This window comes from Grus americana, chromosome Z, assembly GCF_028858705.1.
Source record: "Grus americana isolate bGruAme1 chromosome Z, bGruAme1.mat, whole genome shotgun sequence".
Classification (NCBI taxonomy): domain Eukaryota; kingdom Metazoa; phylum Chordata; class Aves; order Gruiformes; family Gruidae; genus Grus; species Grus americana.
Window position 1 is genome coordinate 85,780,322 of NC_072891.1, and position 24,100 is coordinate 85,804,421.

General features: G+C 34.7%; 1 protein-coding gene across 1 annotated transcript in view; it reads right to left on the reverse strand.

Moving 5' to 3' along the window:
* KIAA0825 (KIAA0825 ortholog) overlaps positions 1-24,100 on the reverse strand; it is a 252,939-nt gene that overhangs the window by 99,538 nt on the left and 129,301 nt on the right. The window contains exons 21-22 of the mRNA XM_054809637.1: positions 23,857-24,012; positions 19,773-19,867 (exon numbers count right to left, since the gene is read on the reverse strand). Of these exons, the coding sequence (XP_054665612.1) occupies positions 19,773-19,867; positions 23,857-24,012 (251 nt within the window). The remainder of the gene's footprint in view (positions 1-19,772; positions 19,868-23,856; positions 24,013-24,100) is intronic.

The following is a 24,100-nucleotide window of genomic DNA, read 5'->3' on the forward strand; positions in this document are numbered from 1 at the left end:
TTTAAACAGGACGGGCTTTAAAAAGTGAAAATAAAAGTTCACTGGGTGAGCCAGAGTAATGTGGAAGGCTGAAGCCATTCCAATAAGCCACTGATTTCTACTGATGCCTAGTGAAAATCAAGAAATTAATTAATGATTTGATGTCATATTAAAAAGTTTCTGTATTGTAATATTTATTGGAAGACCACAGAACTACAGGATATACCATCCTTAGACGATGAGCCTGCTAACTGCTAATCTAGGTAGAATAGCAGTGGTTTTTTCAGGACACATTTACATTCAGTTTCAAAACAGGAAAACCCCCTCAGAAATGCATTCCAAGTCTGCTTAACCCACATTTGAACTTGGATGTTGCCGCTCATTCCAAGAATAGTTAAAAGTATACTGAAACGATGAAACAGAAGGAACGGGCATCACAGAAAATTCTTGGAATTAAAAGCATATTTCATTGTATGGTATTTTCAGTTGAGTGCAATTATGCCTTCCTACAACTTAATTAAAACTTACCTTACCTTTTCATGATAGAGCTCCTAATTTTCTTAGGGTGACAAATTGGTGTAAGCCAGTCAGCTCCAAACATTTCTCAGCAACACATTTTTTCCATGTGATTAAACGCACTAAAGTTATATGCCTGAACTTTAATCCAGAAAATATATTAACGTGGTATTAATGTAATTAAATACATGTTTTAGGTTAACCATCTGCTTAACAGCTTTTTGGAACTGTTGTCTTACTGAAGCCCTCAGCACAAGGGTAACTAACTTTTTCCTTACTATTTCTTAAACTTTTATCTATTTTACAATGTGAATTCATGTAAATTGCAATGTAACATTTTAAAATCTTAGTCTATAAATGGGTCAAGATCTGCACAGTATTTTTAAAATACATGGTATAACAAATATATGCTTTTATCTTTACATCAAACATTTACCTCCTTGAAAGTATTTAAAGCCAACGGGAATTTTCATTCTGGTAGACTATGCAACACCCTCTATAGTGTATAGGCACACTTTGCACTCCAGCTGTAGCAGTAAAATTACTGAAACTGTAATTCTCTTAATATTTAAATAATATATTAAAATTTAATTTTCAGCACCTGGAAGAATCTGTTTGTGTGCCAGCAAATGAGGTAGTTGGGCCTGGAGCTCCTATACATATGGGACTCAAAAACAACCTATCACAAATAATTACTAAGCTAGAGCAGCTGTACTCACCACACTAGTCATTTAAAAATCAGGTCAAAGTTGCCTCAATTCTTTTTCCATTTTCAAGGATTTCTGTAAATCAATTCTATAGTCTTCCTGTGTTTGTTGTGGTTTTTGGTTTTTTTTTTTTTTACATGTTAAAAATATTTTTATTGTTAAATATTACAAGGCAAATATCAGATAGTTTTGGCTTTCCAGATATTGCAGACATTAAACAGGTTTTATGAGAGACTGTAAAAACATGCAATGTTTTTTTTTCCAGTATATCTTTCAAAATTTTCATAGGACTACAAGCAAATACTGTAATATGAAAATGAGTTTACTGATACAGCGTATACATGCATTACATGCATATACACGTGGTACTACAGCACAATTCACCACAGACACACACCGTGAAGCCATATATATATATGTATCTATTTTAAAAACAAAATATGTCATCTGGTTCACAAAAAAGATTACTTGTATTGTAGACTTTCATTTATTTTTATGTTGCCAGTTTTCAGATGGAAAGTAAGTATTTCCTTTCAAAGCATTTTCCAAATTATGTGCTTTCAGACACACTTTTGTTTTCAAGTGATTTCAGGAAGTTGCTTTCTACCAACCACTACCAACTTTATGATCATTTGTGAAGAAAAGGCCTATGTGCCACTTTTTTTTATCTCATACCTTCTCAGAATTTATTACGAATAATAAAATCTGAGATCGCATTTTTCACTACTTACACAGAATTTATAATTGTTTGCATTGAATCTGAAAATTTAAAAATTTCAGAAAGATTCAGCTAGAAGTCTTTCTATTCATAATTTTTAAATATTCTAACCTGCATTCCTTTACATAAAAATAGAAAGACCCATAATGAAAACCATATATTTTATAATGACATACATAGAAATAAACCACATTAAACTTCAGGGGGAGAGAACCAAGCATTTATACACTATTACCTTCAACCACTTGAATGCAAGTCATTCATACCACCACTATTGCTAACAAGGCATCCAATTTACTAAACAATGAATATTGAAATTACGTTTAAAAGGTACAAATGACTGTCCAAAGAATGACACTGAAAAATATTAAGTAACAGCTCTACCTCAAGATAAGCCTCACAATTAAAGAGTTTTAATGAAGAGAGCCTTCAAAGGCTAAATCAGGAGGCATTGATTAGATTGCCTCTAACTTTGTGTTTTGACACCTTCGTCTTTCATGGCATTATATTGTCTCTGTGCATCTTACAAAGGAAGCATTTTACTAAGCCCACACATGAACAGGAGACAGCATTGCTTATAAAAGAGACTGTCAAGGGTGTGAGCCAAAATGGGTCTCATTTGGATTTCAAGTGAAGAAAACTCCTAATGCATTTCATTACAATGTATGTGAACCTCTGAAAAGAACGATGGATTGGGATTCTCATCCCTATTAATTTATTGAAATGGATTCAGTTTTTTTCTTGTATATCAAGAGGGACCATGTGTTTCAAGCAAGGTAACAATATTATAGTACCAAATAACCAAATATGCTATGATGCAGTATCCCTTCTGCGAGATAAAGAGGATGCAATTTTCCTGATAATTGGGATTTGAGTTCAGAAATAAATCCTACAATAGCTTGGCAACAAATAAATATTCTTTGTTACTACCAGGTTTAAAGATATGATCTGGAAGCTGTGCAACATAGGGATGGATTCAGTCTTTGTTACCACAGCAGGTTTTTACCATTTGAAATCCTGCGCCCCCCACCCCGACCCCCCCGCCACACTGTCATTCAAGTATTGACTTTTTATTTCATTGAGGAATTGTGTGTATGATGTAATTAGGATAACACCTACATAAGTCATATTTTATTAAAAGATAGCAGAACGGGATAGAGAAAAGTAAAAACATCTCAAAAAATTGTAATACGCTCCAGATCAACTTAGCTCTAGAAAGATGCCATAGCTTCCATATCACCAATTATCTTATTCATACTAAAAAAGTTTGTATAAATACTTGTTTGTCTTTTTCCCCCTTCAACTTTGATAATAAAACCTACAATCTGCTATTCAAAACCTGTAAATCCTGATTTAACACAAAGAACAGGATATAAATTCCTTATCTATGCTAAATAATTTTACTAATATAACAGTATTAAAAATAAGACATATGTTCTCATTGTTTTTAACACCATTAACCTTTAGAAATGATTGATTGTGCTACACCAATAACATTCTGTGAGTTCAAAGCTCATCTATTTTTTATGGAAATCTTACAACCTGCTAGTTAAATTAAAGGTTAAATATACATAAAGTCTTAGAACAAAACACAAAGTATTCCATATGTATGTAGCTCATAAGCAGAGTACACAAACACACACATATATAAATCTATCTCCATTTAAAAACCTATGACCAAAAACCCCCATCAATCGTCATGCAAAGACTTCAAAGGTAGACTTAAAGAATTTGATATCAGTGGAATATTACATAACTATGTCTATTAAGTTAGGAACTGCCTATTAAGTTAAGAACTCCACTGACATCACAATTATAAAGGACAAATGTCATCGAAATCATAATCAGAGATAAAGGCGTGCTTGCTTCTACACATCAATTCTCAACAAGCATTTTACTTGAAGTTAGTGGCAAGTCCAGGGCCTATTTAATGTGTTTAATAACAATTACGCAAATACATATATGTCTATTTCACTAATTTATTTTTTTAATGTATAACAAGGGGAAGCAGAAATGTATGTTAAGTATACAAATATGCATTCAGTATAAATTCAATTAACATATCGAATGTCTTCAACGTTTGAATAAACATAATTTTTATATTTATATGTTGTGTGTTTATGTAGTGTATACACATATACCCGAGCAACAGAAAAATTAGCAAGAATCATACAAAACAAATTCAAATCCAATCTTAGCAATAAAGGTTGCACGTTTCCTCGTACAACACAAACACACATGGACACACATTTATTTTATTTTTTAAGAATAATCATAATTGAATTAGAATGATGCATGTTCCATATTTTATCTTGACAGCTTCTGTATACTCAGGCAGAGCCCATTAAACGCAAGCGTACAGCAGGTTACTTGTTGAATAATGTATTTCAAGTACTTAAAATTACTAGGGATTTGACTAAGATCTGCACATGAATACATATTTTGGACTTAATTTTCTGCACTGGCATTTCTTCAGCTGAATATACTTTAAATTCTACAATGAACTCAGTTAATATTAGGCTTTTCCAGGACATAACAAAGGTAATAACACTATCTTTACAATATAAACTTTATGACATTATGAATAAAACTGACAAGTGTAAAATTTGATCCATAAACTAAGTGATATACTTATGTTAATTTACCTTTTAAAAGATATTATGTGTTGCTCAGTTTTTTTGACAGGGCTTCCATTCATACTGAAGACATGTTGAAAAACACTATATTTTCTCTCAATAAGGAAAATCACTTTATCCACTATCATTCTCATTCTGTCTCAATAAAAAATCAATCATCAAATACTTGTTTCCAAGTTCTACTTGTTAAACTGCCAATTTATGCATATTGTTCAACTCAGCTCAAATTCTTTCAAGACTACTTGTTATTCTTTTTAATGTTTTTTATAGTATTCAACTTTTAAAGGAACAAGTAGAAAATAAGACTATATACATATTATAATAATTTTACATTTAGAAGTTTGTGATCTGATGAGGTTCAGAACCTTCATTTTTATAAGAAAAAAACAAAACTAAATCTTTTATGTGGTTTTCAAAGTAATAAAGGTCTGATTGATCCCTCTGACTAAGGCAATTGCATCGGTTGTCTAAATGGTAGTAACGTCAATGTCAGATATGTGGTTATCTTTTCATCTTGGCCTATTCTCAAATGTAAAAATCAAATGTTTGAAGGACATTTCACTGACCTGTTATGGCCTCTGCAACTCTCAAACACAATACTACTATTCCTCATATAAGTGCCACATTTTGGATAAAAAAACACTTCATCAATGATGCCTTTGCGACATCTGGCGGTCCTTATTATACATAAACTTTAGGTTTGTTTCTTTGTTGGGTGCTTTCAGTTGCTGTTGGGTACTTTTAGTATATTATTTAAATTCCATTTATTTATGTATTTGCAAACCTACCAGTATGTAAAACTTTAGTCCAAAAGGCTTTGATACCCCCTAGCGGGGGGACAAAAGCAATCGAGTCTGCAGAAACACAACGAGGTCTACCATGAATCCATATGGAGCAAAAGGTCACAGATCTTGAGGCGCAGTGACATCATGACAATAAGACACTTTTGAGACAGAAGCTGGCTCATTTTGAATGTAAAAAGGACACTGATCAAATTCTCCCACGCATTTAAAACTATAGAGAAAAATAAGCATGCAAAGACCTCGATAGAGATGCTTAGCAGAGGAGAGTTAAAGCGTACCTTTAGTTTTCACAATTATAAGATGCCACTGAGAACTTGACAAGTCTGCTCCAGAAGATATAAAAGCTTTATTTTTATGTTATTATCAGATGCCGAGAAAACATCATTAAAGAAAAAAACACGCAGTTCACAGGGTGTGCATTCCCTATACCACCCCAGCTCTTTTGAAATGAATTCATTTATACCAAAGCGTGTTCTACATGTTTCAGTCTTATTATTTATCATTTCAATAAACTGTGAGAAAAGTATTTTAGGCAAAAGAAAAATTATCTTACTTTCTTCATGACTCTTCTTAAGCCATTTCAGTGCAGTAGGAAAAACTCGTTTTAATTCCTTTATTACATTAACCACAGGAATACTTGACATCAACTTTGTGAAACCATGACTTTGCTAATTCTTAGCCTAGTGGGAGGAACTAGTATGTTGTTTAAACTCTATTTTTCACTTCTTCTAAAAATTAGCATTCCAAAACAATAGATGATAGAACAATCAAAAGATTAAATGTATATAAGCTAAATGTTTTTTCTTTAAAGAAAAAAGGGAGAAAAGTCAACAGAATATTTTCTTCAGATTAAAATAAAGCACTTCCAAACATATTCCTTGAGATACACAGCATCATTTCTTTAAAATCAATTTTGCTGCCTCATGGTAAACATTCACTTAAATACTTTACTGTTCTGAAACTAGTAACACAGTATCTTGTACAGACATAGGTTTGTCCTCATATGAACAGATATACAGCACGCGTTACTGACATTCAAGAATAATTTCTAATAAATCATAACTGAATCAAACTGAAAAAGATCGTCTCTCAGAACCGCCTTGGGACTGACTAGATTTAATGGATAGTCTAATTGTATAGTTCACTATTGTCTTATTTTACAGAACAAAAGAGTACTGCACCCTCAGAATACCTACCAGCCCCCCCGTAAAAGCTACCATTCAACTTTTGATTAAAATTTCTATGGCCGGTATGTTCAGTGTGCTTATACGGATGTACAGACCATGTATCGTGGGGGAGGCAAACATTTGTTTGCAGACCACAGACATGCAACTACAGGACAAATAGATGGCCAAAGAAACACTGCTACTTCCAAGCAGTCTCCTTCTCAAGCCCCAGAACTGTGAACATGTAATCTAGTCTAACATGTTGAATTTCAGTTATTGTATTGAATTCACAGAGACAACTCATTAGATTAAGGATATGAATAAGCTGTTTCAGGATTATGTTTTAGTATGGAATAAAAAGATTAATCGCTCATTAATCCCCATGTAGGAAAATTCTGCATGAGACAGCAAAGATAGATTAAAATGAGAAAACTAAATTTGACAAATTTAAGAAAACACAGTAGAAAATGTCATGAAAAGGCCATCACAAAAAGAAAGAGTTCTCTGCTAATCACTGTAAATGAGACTGTTAACACAAAAAGAAGAAAAATACATTTAGGATTGGTAGGAGCTGTAGAGTCAGCAATGTAAAATTCAGGAGTAATACAAAAATAGAACTGAAAAAGAAAGCAGCTATCGCTCCATGTTCTACAAACATCTATACATACTCAGACAAGAAAAAGGAAGACACTGCACCTCACCCACTCCCCCAGTATAAAAGATACTACAGAACCATAATGGAATGGTTCATATTTTCGGGAGACGGAATACTCACCTATAAACTACATGGAATAGACTGATGAACATAGAGTGATAAATCTAACAAATGTCACGAATGGGAAACCATTCTAGTTAAAACTATATGGACAGAATTTTAGAATGCACATCTGTTTCCAGAGCTATCATACCAAATCCAGACTTACCAAGAAGGATACTGATTACCCAAAAGAATCAGACCAAGAAGACAAAGTCAATGAGAATGCTAGTTAGAATGATTTTAAGTATTTTCACATAAAATGGTGCAATAACACAGCGATAAATAGTTTGGAAATACAATTTCAACACTTCAGGGATTATTTTGTGGAAGAATTGGTTGCACACCAAATAAAAGCAAAAGTTGTTGTTGATATAACCTAATGAATAGAAGCAGCTGAAATAAAAATTAAACCAGCGGAGAACTAAGCAATGGGGATTGTACTATAATGCAATTCTATATACTGCAGGAGGAAAAAATACAGTAGGTTATATGTATTAGGTTCCACCAAAAGACTGAAGGTCAGAAGAACTTCAGCTGAAAACCCAAAAACTTAGCAGTTTACCAAGGCCAGAGGGAACACATATGAGTTTCTGAGAGTTGTAAGAACAAAATAATTTTTACAGGTACAAAGAGTAATAAGATTGATTCATTTTGAAATAAGATTTTTTTTTTTTTTAAGTCGGGCTAGAAGACCACTTGCAAAAACAATTTAAAATAAATTGATGGAAGAATTAAAAGATCATGGTGTAAGAGGCATAGTTTCTGCAAAGGAAACTCAGTCCTCACTGATCTAATTATCAATAAAGTAAACAACAAATTGACAACATCTATACTTCTAAAAGCCTTAGAGTAACTCCTTTATGTTGCTGAAAAATAAACTGAAGCATGGTCTTAAGACCTCAGAATCTGTTAATTTTCTACCAGAAATGGTTACCAATAATGAAGACAGTATGAAAACTATGAAATCCTCATCACACAAACCTTGTTCTGGGCTCACTGCCTTTCCTGGTGGAAAAGTAAGAGAGAAAAGCAGTACCCTTTGCCAGCTGACTATCACTGAATCCTTCCTGCCCAGAAAGTTATAGACTGAAGCTGGTTAACTCAGACCAGTTAGTATCAAACCATTCTGCTTTGGGTATGATATCAGAGAATGATCTTTGAGCCCACCTTCAAAATACCTGAATGCCATAGATCACCTTGATCTACGACAATTTTGGGTTGAAGTTTAGATAGAGGTCAACCACCTCTTTATGACACACAGAGAACAAGCGTCCAGAGAATTGATGCTGTACCTGTCACCCACATTCGTTCCTTGAGACACTGCTAGGCTGTTGCAGATATTGGCAAAAGCAAACAGAACTGTTCTCTGTAAGTCTAATACATCCAATTTTGAGAGCGTGTTTAATTTTACAGTGTCTGATAGTAATTGTAATTACTCCTTTTCCTGGAGAGGTCTCATGTTTGGAATCTTATAAAATGGCATGCTGTTATTGCTAATCTTCAAGGCACACATGGAATTTTTTAGGAAGGTCTTAGAAAGAGGAGAGAGAAATATTTGCTCTCGGCACTGGCTATTTATATTTGAAAGACATATGATTGTGTGTCTTTCACTTGTCTTTGTTTAATATAGGTTGATGCTTCAACTAATGGTGAGCAGAGTTGGGGCTGGATCTAAAAAAATGAGCCTGGCCTTAGCCTGAGTCATACGTATGATTTATCCTGAACAGGGAGCTTCTGCTCGTTTCTCTGAGACCATGTTTGGGGGTTGTGGAAGGAGGGAGCTGGTGAACACGTTTCAGCTTGTGGCTGTAATATAAAACAACTAGAAAAACGGCACTTGCAGCAAGCATCAATTCACTTAATTAACAGAGTATATGCTTATCAGATGTTCTGTGATCATCATGAAAGCCCCTTGGCCTAGGGATGAGTTTAAGGTGCTATGACCTAATGAAAGTAATAAATAACCTGTGCCTAGCCTACTGGAGAACTACCTTTCCCTCTGTGAATTGCAGCTGCTTCAGAGCAGCAGAGACATGCTGGAGAAGAATCTCTTTCCTTAAAAAAAAAAAAAAAAAAAAAATTAGATTTCTGTACACGCGGCAATCACAGCATCTGATGACCAGCATGGAAAGAGTCAACAAGGTACCAAAGATCTGTAATACTGCATTACTATTTTAATGGAAAGTCAGCTCACATTTGAAATTGTGGTGTATTTCTTTTGAAATAGAATGCCTGTAAGGTCACGGTCGCATATTTTTCCCCAAATTCATGTATTTAGTATTCAAACATCATTCTTTTTATTGCTAAAATTCTGAAAATATTGTATCAGAATTTCTTATGCAACAACCATTTTTCTACCAAGCTATGCAAAAGAACACCCAATTGTCTATGCATTCACTTTGAGACTAGTAAGTACATTAAATGCTATTTCTATAGCATGATTTGACAGTCACTCCATATGAAACAATAAATAATGCAATGTTGAAAATATGAGAGAAATCAAAGATAAATTTACTTTTTAAGAGGAGCTACTACTTAACATTTTTAAAGATTTCTTTTGTACTTGAAAGACAGTACGAAAGCCTTTGATTTTCTATATACCATTTACAAAGGTTTAACTATATATCACATAAATGCTTTCAATTTTTATCCAAATGTGCTGTTAAATTACCCATGTAATTATCCCAAGAGAAATCATTATACTTTTTTATTGTTAATTTCATTAACACTTTAGTGGGAAGAGTTTGGTTGTATTTAAATTCAGCTGTCACAGTCTTTATTAGTACAATTAAAGGGATCATTTCTCTATTATTCTAGAGGGTGGTTTTTTTGCGGGGGTGTTTAATTACTGAGTTAAAGCAACAACAGAAAGTTAATGGGCAAAAATATAGGCAATAATCTATGGTCAAACTTGAAACAAAATGCAATTCTCCTTGATCCCAATAGTAAAAGCTGTTTTAAAATACACTGCCATTAAAATGAAATTACAACAGTTCTTTCTAAAATGGGTGACATGACATGACAGCTGTGTATACTTTAACAAGCCCTCCAATAACAAGCAGTAGCACTACGTTGAGTAATCAGATAAAATCTGTTACAGATCTATCTTAAAGACAGGTATATTCAAATATCTGCTTACAGAGCCTTGTAAAGGTAAAGCAGATATCACTTTTGATATACCACCATTATAATACCTTATTACTTCATCAATAAATGCAGCACCATTGCTTCCCTGCCTTTTGCGCGCATTACAATGTTGCTGAGCCAGCAGGCATTACACTTATATATAGTTCCATTGATTTAAATTGAGTAATACCAAAATAACTGCAACTGGCAACCCAGGCATAAAAAATTGGAGAATATGGATTGCAAATTAAAATTAATTTTTAGATATGAAGTTAAAAACTAAAAGACAGATGTGCTAAAGAGGGAAACAGAAGATCAGACAACTTCTATAAAGAAATTTCTCATCCCAGATGAAGGTGGGAAACGCTTCTCATCTGTTTCAGATTTCAAAGAAGAATTTTTATTATCCATCCATATTTGGAAAAAGATGAGAAGTAGGGAGACTGAGGAATTAGCAAATACAAAAATCCAAGCAAATTCATATTCATTGCTCTTTGACAGAGTAAAATTAATTTTTATCTACAGGGAGTATATCAATTTAAGGATAATCTGGGGGAAAAAAAAAATTAATGGGGAGGTATAAGACCTCTGACTAGACTTTCCTTCATTCCAGGGGATCCACAGAGTTTAAGGAAGAATGATGTGGAAAAATTGTATGGAGATTTCATTCTTTGGCTTCTTATTATGGGTTTTTCCCATCAGTGCAGGTGAAAAATCCAGTGCAGGTTGATTAAATAATAAGACCTTCTAAATCATTTGACTTTAAACATTTTATGACTTTCTGTCTACATTGTAGCACTACAGCATAACTGAATCTTTGTTCCAGATAATTTTTGTACCAGAGGAAAGGACTGGAATATCATGAAGAATATGGCCATTCATTTGTCTGCAGAAAATTCCTGTATATGATTTTTCTGTTAAAGCTTTTGCACACATTTTATGTGAACAAAAATTTGTAATATTAAAGCTATTTACACTTATCATTGCTATCAAAACTGTGTGTCCATTTAAATGAAGTTGTTATTGTACTTAAATGAGCAAAAGATGAAAACAGAATCAGGTTTTTCTTTTGTTTCCTAAACTGAATAGTATTCCTTGGAAATCAAATATTTTTTGTTAAAAAAAAAAAAAGAAAAAGAAAAAAGAAAACATGCCAGGGTTGTGTTTTTCAACTAAAATGGAAAGATAAAAGTTTAAGTATGTTTATAGATGTGTCTAGTTTAACAGTTTCATGTGTTGGATGTGACTTTCACAGTCTGTTGGCAGTTTTCAGGAAAGCCATCACACCTGTGACTTGGTTGCTGATTAATGAGTCTTTCAATTCATCGCTACCATCTGAAGAAGGGCCGTGGCCTTTCTAAGCTTCAGTGGTTTATTCGCCTTCAACTGTAGTCCTACCAAGGTATCTTCCATAAAGAAAATCACACCTGGTTAAGGCTAATGAAAACCTCAATATGTCATTTTCTAGACAAGTCAAAAAGCATGTAAAACTAGACAAAAGATGTATTCAAGCAACATGAATGCAGTTTTGTCATAACCTGTCAATCTAAAAACTAACATAAAAAAAGGCTTTCTTCAATGACATTTTCCAGTGTCAACTATTAGAAAGACAATTCTGAATTCCCTCTTTGCTACATGATGCATGATGCATAATGGTTTCCCACTCTTCACAAAGGCTAAATTTTGTTGTTAGATCCCAGAAAAAAGTTTACAGGGGGGGAAAAAACAGCAACAAACATTTTTTCTGGGCCAGATTATCAGTCAGCATCAGAGAACCCCAGATCACAGCATCTGACTACTCACATCACAGTACCTATTAAGAACACATGTGAAACTGCCCAATCTGGTGTATCTTCAAAACTGTTTCATGATTGTAAAACTTTCAAGGTCAGTTTGACTTTAACAACTGGGCCTGGGGAAGAGGCAATAAGATCTTTGGAACTTGTCATCCTTTCTTCAGCAATTAGCTGTTGAATCAGTGAGCCAGGCAGGACAGAGGAATTTCATGCAGGAAAGCCACGTGAGAAAGCCAATAACCTGTGGGAAAGCTGTAGCTCCAAGAGAGAGCAGTTACAGCTACGAAGGTCTGTTATCTGCGCAGCAGCAGCCACCAGTCACTATTTGCTTTGTGGTAGCAACAACAAACACTTCAAGGTCAAGACAAAGCATACAGGTGTTCCCCATTTCCCTTGGGGGAAACCTAATGGGCCTACCACTTCCTAAGACTGCAAGGTAATTCAAATTATCTAAACAATTAAGTGCAACTAAAGCTGAGCCACCTCCCCTTTGTTGCAACCTAGGACTGTGCACATCAACAGTTTGCGCAGATCAGCTACTATGTGGTAGCTGTGTGTCCTAAAATTTAGTCAAAAGAGCTAGGTCCTACTCTTGGCTTTGCTACAGACTAATTTTGCAGTGTAGAAGAAACCCTAAAGGTGACTTGCAGGACCAGATTTTCCATCTGTAAGTTTGATATTAATGCTTCCCCCTCTACCTTACAGGGGATTTGCATGTCTCAACTCATTACAGCTTGCAAAGAAATTGAGATCCCTATATGGAAATTGAATTACTCTGCATTACTAGCACTTTGCTGAAAATCCCTTATCTAAAAGAAGCAGAAGGAAGAAACAACAGGTTGGTGGGCAAAATAGACTTGTAGCTCACTGGCTTGTGTCCTGTAGCCTCTTCCTTTGTGGGTGTAGCAAGAAAACCTAGAGATGAGATGAGTAGCTAAGCCAGCGCGTACAGTTAGCGTAGTCACTACTCTGCATGCATTAATACACATTTAGAGCTTTTGTACACACTTATGATCACCATATATCCATTAAGAATGAAAACTTGGATCAGAAAGATCCTCATTCAGAATAGGGAAGAAGAAAAGAACAGATAAGAAGACAAACATGATTATGTCCACTTAAAAATCCTTAGTGAGCAACAGGATGTGAGGCAGAGTTGAAAGGAAGGCAATTTATTTGCAGATGAAAGGAAGTATCTATTTTTAAGGAAAGTCAGCCAGGTCGTGGGATGCCAATCACCAGGTTAATTAGATAGTGACATAAAATGTCAAAGTGTCACACTTCCAAATAATTATTTGTGGTTGCAGTATACAAAAATATCTAATTATAAAGAAAAGATGTATATACTTTTAAAGAAACCAACAAAATGTGAATCCTAACAATTAATGCATATATTCATTATTAACACTAATACATTGAATTTACTTAGCATTTCCATCAAAACATATCAAAGGACATAAAAATGTGGACAGATGTTACCTAATTTTAGATGGGGAAACCAAGATACAGCGAGACATTATTAGAAGAATGAGGTTTAGCTCACAGGCCTATGCCTAGCTGTGCTTAAGACACTTTTGAATGCAAAACATGTATTGTCAATACCTTTTTTATGCCCTTCCCTTTTTCTAGAGGCCAGGTTTGAGCAATGGAAATGGCATCAAATTAGAATGAAACCTTATTCAAGCAATTTCACAGCTGTTACTTCAAAGAGACCTGATAAGTACATACTTCCATATCCTATGTAGGCAAAGGCCTCATCATAAAGGACTTCCAAGTATTAAAAAGGAGTCACATTAACTAAGGTTAACTGGGATATGGCAGTCCCTTCCTTTTTACCATCTTTTGTTGGAGACCGTTGTTGGAGAATATTGTTTTATTCATAGGATTCATCGCCATGTCTGCAGGAGAGAGAGACTGCTAACAACCAGAAAAGTCTAAACTGTACTGCATATGGGAAGTCTCACCTTTAGCCTCACTTACTTGTGAAATTCATGCTACAGCTGTATACATAATAGTGGCTGGAATGGTATTCAAACAGTATGTAATACAGGGTACGGTCTTCCCTCTTGCTTACTGATCTACATTCTGCCACCAGTGCATTACAACTGCCAGGCAGGGAACTAAGCCTACTTCTGACAGATCTTCTAAGGTCAGAGTACAGTTTCATTAGCTATGTCAGAAGAGAATAAGCAGATGGAGGATAATCCTTATGTTGACGGATGTGACATATACCTTGTTATTGACCAACTCATTTATGGAAAAGGGTCCTTGCTTATCCAGAAAGGTCAAAATCAGATTTCCCTCAAAATCCCAGTGGATTTTTTTTTTGGTACATCCAGCACTAGGGTCTAAACCTGACTCTGTGATCAACCGAGAGACATGCAGTAATGGATTAACACCTTTCACTGGCTTCTTTTGCTATAGGAACAAAGGGATGCTGTCTTTCATAGCCTCCCATGCTCTTTAGACAGCCTGTTCTCACACAAATTGTAAGGGCATCCATTATAATCTCACCAAGCAGGTGGTGATAACTGCAGTATTAATGGCATCCTGGTTCTTTACCAACACATCATTAATAGTTGACTTGTAGCCATAACAACAATATGGATTTCCAATATCCAGCAATTTGGATACAAAAGGTCTAGGAGCATCTGCAGTTTAGAAGAAAGACTAACACATCCAAAAGTACACTAGACGTAACACTGGCATCCTCTGCCATGCAGATATGGTCTCTGTCTTGGCATCATGCCACTAACTGCACTTCCACCGTTTGTCTCTTCTACAAAAAAAAAAATCGTTAGAGAACTTCCTACCTTTTCATACCCTGGTTATTTTCACTCACTTCTCAGACTCAGGCTTTTATAGAGTCACATAAAAAAAAAAAAAAAATCTTTCACAGACAACAAAGCACATGCAGTTTGCTGACATTCTTTTCAATTTAAAAACTACATAATACATTTTTCCATGTGTTGATAAACTGGATTTTAAAAGAGCATTTTCTGGATATCTAGATAATCAACAACACAATGAATATAAACATTTTCTATAAATAGTTCACCATATGGCTACCACTCTCAACAGATGGTGTCTGTGTATCCACTAGAATATACAAGAGCTATGCAGATTTTGCCCTGCAATCATTCAAAATTCTAAACAAGAATTTTTGACTTAATTTTGGTTTTATTAAGCTTAATCAATGGCAAACCATATAATTTTATCACCTAACTCTAGTATGAGGAATAAATGCCACAACTATGTTAACAAATTTATTTGCAAAAGGCAAGTAGACAGTCCTCACCCAATACAGTCAAAAGGATTTAAAAAAAAGAGAGACACTAGGTACCAAATCAGCTTCCACAGCATAAAGAGATCTTCTTAATCTTGGGGCAGCACCCTGCTGCCAAGGATAGTCTTTACCTTCCTAAAGAGCAGTTTCATTTGCAAACAGCTCAGTAGTTTGTCAGACACAATGCAGACTGGACTATGCTAAGGAAAATTCTGGAGTCCAAAGAATGTGAGACTTCGTGTATATTTTGCAGCAAACCTTATCAGAAAGCCTATGTATTTTATCCAGTTTTAGTAGAAAACAAACACTAATTTTTCTACAGTTTCCTTAAAGCCAATATATAAACAATTCCAGGTTTTCTACTCCGCTTTGAGAAGCTGCTGGGCAGCTGAGAATATTTATCAAAGGAACACATGAAGGAAGAAAACCACTTGATCTATCCTGTTTCAGCTTAAAACTAGTTAAGCTGATATCACTGTGCAAACGCTTTCTGAAAAACTCTTCTTGAACTACACTGGTTTATCTATTGGAAATCATCTTCTAATTTCCAGTCTAGATGGTTTTCATGGCATTTCTTACCCACTTGAACAAATATTGGTTGTAACTTGTGTAATTTTTCTAACTTGGCTCGGTTGTTTCTCATGATTATAGTGAGTGGATTGTAGTTATTCTCCACAGTAATGTACTCAATGCACCTGAAAGTCCTGTAGAACTGCTGAAGGAAGGGATGATCAAAGGGATATTCCATGCCATATAAATGTTGCGCTCATTAATAAAAGCTGAGGAGAGGAGGAAGAAGGGAGGACGTTTGGGGTTTTGGCGTTTGCCTCGCCAAGTAACCGCTACACGTGATGGAGCCCTGCTTTCCAGGAAGCGGCTGCACATCTGCCTGCCGATGGGAAGTAGTGAATGAATTCCTTGTTTTGCTTTGCTTACATGCGCTGCTTTGCTTCACTTATTAACTGTCTTTATCTCAACCCATGAGTTTTCTCACCTTTGCTCTTCTGGTTCTCCTGCCCATCCCAGCTATATGGATGACCAGCTATATGGACACTTAGCTGCTGGCCAGGGTCAACTCACCACCATCACTAAAGTATTTTCAAATGTGATAATATGCACAGAGATAGTGGCCAGGCAGTTAAAAAGAAGAGATCATAGTTGATACAATAAACTGCAGAAACAGTTTCAACATGCTGATTTAGCCAGACAATAATAATTTTTCCTTTATGAGCAGGAGAGTGGTTAAAAATTGAGATACACGTGAATTAAACAACAACTAAAAGCACACGGTCTTCTTGTCTTAATGTATGTATTAGAGTTAAGGAACTCCCATTTGTTACTGAAATATCTAACAATGTACAAGTGAGTGCCAAGATTTGAAAAGGCAACATGTATTTGTGTTAAGTATGCAGGACATTTTTTAAAACTTGGGTAAATCAAGTGCTATAAATAAGCTGAATCTTAATAGGCTTATTATTAAAAGATATTATTTCAAGTGTAATTGAAAAGTATGTTTTAACTTTTTGTGTTGCAGCTCAAACTATATGTAAAAAGAATCAGACGTAAAACTAGAAAGGAAAGGAATCCACCTATATATCCCTTTTCTTCCTCTAAGGAAAACTTCTTTACAGTTTCTAAAGGTATGAACTGTAAATAGGGATGAACTTTAAGTTTTCTATGTTACTGCTTACTGCTCAGCTTTAATAGGCTTTTCTTGATAGCGTTGTCTATTTGATAACCTTGAAATAAAACAATATCATTAACCATCCACATCTTTAATTTGAAAAATTTCCTAAACACTTTTACTTTGAGGATTATAGGAATGTGTGGATTAGATTCACACGCTAATGTGGAGTCAACAATGAGTAGTACACAACAATTCATTCCCTTTTTAACCAGTCCTGAAAGCCTTTTACTTTCCCCTAACCACCAACCAATTAATTTGCCTACCACTTACTGGCTCTGGGACAATGCTCCCATAACCCCCTCCCACCTAACTCAGTCATTAACTAGGTTAGGGGAGCATTTCCCTTGTAAATGAGTCCCCTAAGCATTTTAACTTCTTTTCCAAAGAGAGAACAGAGCATACTTATTTTACTTCGTATGCAACAGACAGTATTTCTCTTTAATTATATATATATAAAAGAAAACAGACCCCGATACCACTGTGAACAACTAAAAATATTTTTGCCTGCACAGAAGTAACTAATCAGGAAAAGCTTTAGCATGTGTTAAAGAAAGAATTAAAGTATTATGGCACTCCACTTTATAAACTGATGGTTCTGACTCTTTTGACGGACTACCCTTAGTTTTGTTTAACTCATCTCAGGAGGCAAATAGTAGAAACAGAATGGGTCCATCATAAACAAGAGGTCAAAAATCACACACCCATTCAGCTTGAACCTTAACTCCTGAGCACATGTAAGGCTGAGATGTATGCAATTTTAGGAAGGAGCATGAAGAATCACCTAAAGATAGGGCTCACCTGAGTCACTGCAAAGCTTACTTGAGTAGCCATGAGACCAGCTAGAAGTGGCCTAGCCAGCTGGAAAACATGAGCATCCATACTTCAGCTATGCTAAACATTAAGTCACGCAAAGACAAGCTGCGTTGGAGATGCTGATCACTATGGCAGATATTGGATTAGCAATTCTACTTAATGATCACTATGGGTTTAAACGATCTGTTGGTCTGTAAAGTAGAGTGGTTTAAATAATAAATCCATGAGCTAATCATTAATGGCTTGCATAATGTCACTTCTAGATGAGAATTTCCATATCATGTAGAAGGGCAATGAATGGAGACATTTTCAAATTAGGAAGGATGACAACAATTAGGGCACTTATTAAAAAAAAAAAGCAACAATAGATGATATGACAAAGACGTGAAATACAGAGAAGGACAGAGAAGGCATATACATGGCTTCTTTCTAAACTCTATAAAGAGATCAAAAGAAAAATGAAATGTGTTTCAAGATATCAGAGAAGATGAAATGTCCACAGAAAATGTTCCCTCTGCAAATCACAGCAGTCTTCTCTGCTCCCTTTGGCTCATATTGATGACATCAACATGAAGGGAAGTTCAAAAACCTGCTTGAGTCTAAGACTTTCTATTACAATCTCTTTGAAAAGGGCAAACTACTTCATTTTTAATGAAGGACAAGTGTTAGCAATCAGCAGGAGAACTATCAAAGAAAAAAAATTAGCACTGAATTGTCTCTGTCATTTAACATAAAAATGACACTACTGGTACAGACCAAAAAGTCCATGAAGTCCTATGTTCTGTCTGGTAGTGGGTAACAGAGGACATCAAGAGGAGAACTGAATGGCACTTTTCCACCAGCATAATTTATTGTGCAACTGCATTAAAATTTTGGAAAATAACAATTTGGGTGGGGAAAAATTAAGAAAGAGGAGTAGAAATAGACTGTACATATTTTATATGTGAATTAAAGGAAGAATTAAGACTAACTGCTAGCAATAAATTGAGAAAATGGCATGAAAAATAAAAACATCTTTGACATGCAAATTCACACACTGAAGTTATCACTCTAGTTTCTACATAGAGAAGCAGTTCAGTTTAAAAGATGAATGATATGACCACATTAGATATCATCAGGAGAATTCAGAATTAAGACGGGAATGTTAAACTTCCTAGTTTGCAATATGTAAGTTTTCCAGTTTTCGCAAGGATATAAGTGGCAAAAATTTTAGAAAAACACCCATTTTTCCACCCACAATTTTGTGAATTAAAGAAGTATCAGTTCTGCATTAAATATATCTGCTTATCAATTATGCAGTTAATTTTTACAAGTAAAAAAAAGTATTAAAAATATTAAAATAAGTTCCATTAGTTAAAAGCTACTAAAGAAACACTTTCCATTTCTAGCTACACTTGTCATGCCCCAAACTGAATTTAAGATTTATTGCAACTGGAGTCAACATCCCCTAAGTTCTGTGCTATACAGCTGAAATGTCCCTGAGCAGTATAGCTCTGCAAAAGTTACTCATTTCTTTTTAAAGCACTATTTAAGGGCAATATCAACATATATTCAAGTCTCAGACAGAAAGAACATATTATGTTCCTCAAAAGAGGAATTGAAAACTATATTTGTATGGATCAAACACACTAGACAATAAGTATCTCCATTTTAAAACTGCATATTTAAAAATAAAAGTATAATTTATTTTATAAATTTCACCAGTAAAATCTTTGTGTATTGACTATTATAAAGTAAAAAAAGACAACAGGGAAGTGCAATTATTTGCCAGAATCCCATTACCTGTTTGCCAGCAGCACCCTGAAGGTCATCTGATTCAGTCCCAAATAACTTGGCAGCAAGTTTGACCAATCCCAGTTCCACTCAGTAATGGTTGACTGTTGATACATGGCAAGAAGCTATTGTTAGTTATTAATCAGTGTTAATATGATCAGTAAATTAAAGCTCCAGCTGTGATATACTAACCAGGAAGGAGGGGGGTCTAGAACAAGGACTTAGACAGATGATATCAATCATCTCCACAGAAGAAGGTTTTTATTCCAATAAGACAGCAATTAATTTATAAATCCATTTAGGGATGTAGCCATTATTTATAAAAAGATAAATCAATTTTTTGAACCGTTATTCTTCCAACTGTTAATGGCATTCTGCCCAACCACTTTGTCTGAGAGCTTGACTCTTTGTTTGAAAAGCAAAATAATTGGCAACTTTTTATGTAACAGCAATTAACAATTTGTGCTGTTAGCAAAAAAGTTTGTCATGAAAACTTGGTATAGCTGGAATTCAAGATGTAACCTGTATTGTAATTAGAGTGATGGTTTACTTGTCTATTGTTTTGTAAGGTGCTCCAGTCACCAGATGGTTATTATAAACAGCGGTAAGTCTAGACAATATGAACAAATATAACTCCATATTGCTTATTTAATAAATAAAAGCAATCTACAATAATGGGGGGCAGACAAAAGACCACACACAGCATTCATATGGTCACAAAACAGTAACTCCTGTTGCATAATATTAATTTTCTTTGTCAGTAATGGTCAAGTAGTGACTATAGTTCAACATTCTTGGGAGGAAATAATTAAAAAATTATTGTTGTAACACTAAAATAGCACTATGTAGCTTAAAAAAAAAAGCAGCAGCAAGTCAAAACAATGGAAATAAACCTAAATAGGAAGAATAAAGTATATCTTGCAGTGCATCTTTTTCTTCTTACAGACAGCACGTGGGTCTTCTGGGAGAGCCTAGTGTAATCCCTCCCCCTCCTTCCATCTTTACTTTACTCCCTTCCTTCTCTTAATTTTTCTTTCTAACCCTCATCTTTGGCATGCTTAAAAGTAATGCAGAAAAATAAAGGTGAAATACAGAGTAAGAAAGGGAGACATGGGAAGCTAAAGGAAGAATAATATAGTGTGAAAGGGGAAAGTGAATGAAGAAGTAACAGCAAACATCTGATAAGAAATAAGGGAAAGACAGTCAACTGAGGGAACAGTAGCAGTAGAACACCACAGGGGAGAAAACAGACAACTGTTCTATACTCTACACTGAATTAAAAATAGATAAATAAATACGGAGGAAGTACTTGCATAATCAAGAGTGATAAGAAGGAGAAGCTAAGCAGCCAGTAGCAATAGTCATAAAAATAAATGTCAAAAGTTATAAGTATACCAGATAAAAATTCAGTCTACCAGACTGATCAGTTCCGCAAAAAAACAAAGGATCAGTCTGAAAAAAGTCACTTCAGGAAACCAAAATCATTTCTTTGTGGCATTTTTCTTCGTTGATACTGTTGAGTTGTTGCATAGCCTAGACTTAATCTTATTAGACAATAGAGGAGCAGCAGCACTGGCAGAGATTGAGGTGTCAGGACAAATTGATAAAATCAAGAGCAACAAGTTACTACGACCAGATGGTGATTATTCAAGATTTTTACAGGAATGTAAGAATGAAGTGGCTGAATTGTTAACAGAAATGACACACGTCCTAGAATCAGCTACTGAACTAGAGGGTTGGAAGGTAAGAAATTTACATATCATTAATAAAAATGCTAGAGTTGATCTCAGAATAGCGGTTCAGTGGCCTTTGTTTCAGGAGCAGTAAAATTCGTAGAAATTATGATTAAGTATCTTGCTAAATTTGACAAGATAGGAACAAGTTAGCAAAACTTCACGAGAGAAAAGTCAACCACCCTAATGTACTGCAATTTTTACATATACCAACAAACAACACATGGAATGTTTGCTACAAATTATCTTTCACAAAGCTTTTGAAAGAATTTATTTTAAGAAATCCTCTACTGAGGAAGTTAAGAGTATGTCTACACTACATAGTTATATTGTTATTTTTTAATTTATTATTATTTATTATAGTATGTTATTATATAGCGTAGTGTAACACATGTATTCTCTGTTTAGAGCTGAACCAGCTCTCTGGACTCAGAAAGGCCAGTTAGGAAAGGCATGGCAGAGAGCGAGACAGAAGTTTTAAAAAGCCATACATAATTAAATCATTATCAACCTGTGTTGTGAAAACAGTAGCTTGTTGGGACTTAGAATTTATAAAAGGATAAAACATTAGTTGATGTATTAAAACCCATCTAGTTACAATGGATTTAAAGAAAATCAAGAAATTAATCATGGATTACAAACTCCTAAGCTTCATGGCAGTTACCAACCAGTAAGAAATAAATTTAAGAAGAAATATATCCTTTGAGGAGAATAATTGTTCCTTGCCAGCTCTCTGGAATCTTCTACAGGTAGTGGTAATTGTCTTCATAGGAAACCAGACACTGAGCTATACTGACCACTGTTTTATAAACAGACAGTCCCACACCACTACATAAATGTGCAATTTTATGGTAAAGGGAACTAAATTATTTAATATTATTAAGCTCAGGAAATAAGTCTGTTATTGTCAACAACAGGGCTGGCACATGGTACTTTAAGGTTCATGATACTCTTTTTTTCTTTCAATTTTAAGATACTTTTCCATATTCAAGTAATAGACTTCATGCCAAAAGTTTACAAAATCCAAAGCAATTTAATATGAACTATCCCTTGTCATCTGTTGATTAATAGAGCACTGCAAACCTGTCATGTTGCAGAAGAATTCTGCCCTGACTTGTCAGTACTTGAAGGTCTTATTCTACCACACTATTAATGAATTGAGAATTGAGGCATGGTAAACTATTTTCTGCATTTCAAATTGGAGTAAGTGATTCTGTAGCCCCTTAAATTCTACCAATTTAAGATATACATAAAGGAACTAGTGGAAGGAAAAAAGAAAAAATACTTTTGAAACATGTTCCTGTGGAGTGAGAAGCTTTGTGAAATTTGTATTAACCTCCCTTCTCAGGATATTAACACTTTTATTGCAATATGACAATTATTAAGCATTCGTTAAACAAGGAAAAAACCCCAAACAACCAAAAACCCAAGCCAGATATATTTTACAGCAATACATCTGGTGAAATAGTCCAAAATGCTCAAAACTGGGAAAGGAGATTACACTATTTAAAACAGAGTTGTACAGAAAAATACTGTCTTTCTAACGCAAGTCTGTAAAGTGAATTTCATGCCACTGTAATACCATTTCTTTATAAATATTTGAAACTGAGGGGTAGAATCAAAATTGTAGATGATTGATTAGGAAGACTTGAGAAACAATGGTGTAATTTTTTAAGTGGCCAAGTGCTATGAGAAACTACATACCATTTTGTGTAATGAATGGGGCATGTGGTGCCCTGGCAGAGATTTAGGCAACTAGATCCATTTTCTTTAACTGTTACGTTGTCAGGACACTAATTTCTATAAGTAAATTATAATCCTTTACATATTACTAACATGGCTTAATGAGACAGAGAAATGGATGCTTTCCTCTCTTTTTTGGTGGTTTTTCCCTTGCTTATTCTCATTGTTTTGTTAAACCTCTGTATTTCCAAAGCACCCTTTACCGTTCAACATTTCTGTGAAAGACTCATCAGGAAGATTGTAAATGTGCACTTGGAGTTTTGCCATGATTATTCAAAGGAGTAAGACTAGCCCTATGTACCATTACACAGATGTAATAAATGTCATTGCTACTAATGGGCTTTCCTTCACTATACTGAAGAGAAAGTCTAAGTAAATGCAAATTGCTCTTACATCTAATAATTCTGATAAAAGGACAATAATGGCTTTTTGAGCATCATGCTATTGTATAGGGTGCCCTCATTAGACTCCCAAGAAATAATATTCCTTTGCACTTCATCAAATGTGAACGCATGTAATTAATGCCATTTTCATAATTTTGGTCTCTGTCACAATGATGATAATAAGATCAACAAGTAAAAATTACACAATAACCAAAGTTTCAGATTTTCACAAACCTGATTGAACACTTTTGCACAAGACTGTCTGAACACTTGGAAAGGGTTGAAGACAGGCGGCTCTTCTCTGCCCTTCAGTGTCAAAGGCAGGCATTGACTGGAGGTAACATCAGCTTCAGAAGAATTCTCACAAGACAGCTGCTCTTTCAAATATTCCTTTTAGAAGAAAAAACAACCACAAAACAGTATATGCCACCTAGCTTTCCAAGTGAAATTTGCCCAGATTTCAAGCATAACTTTACAC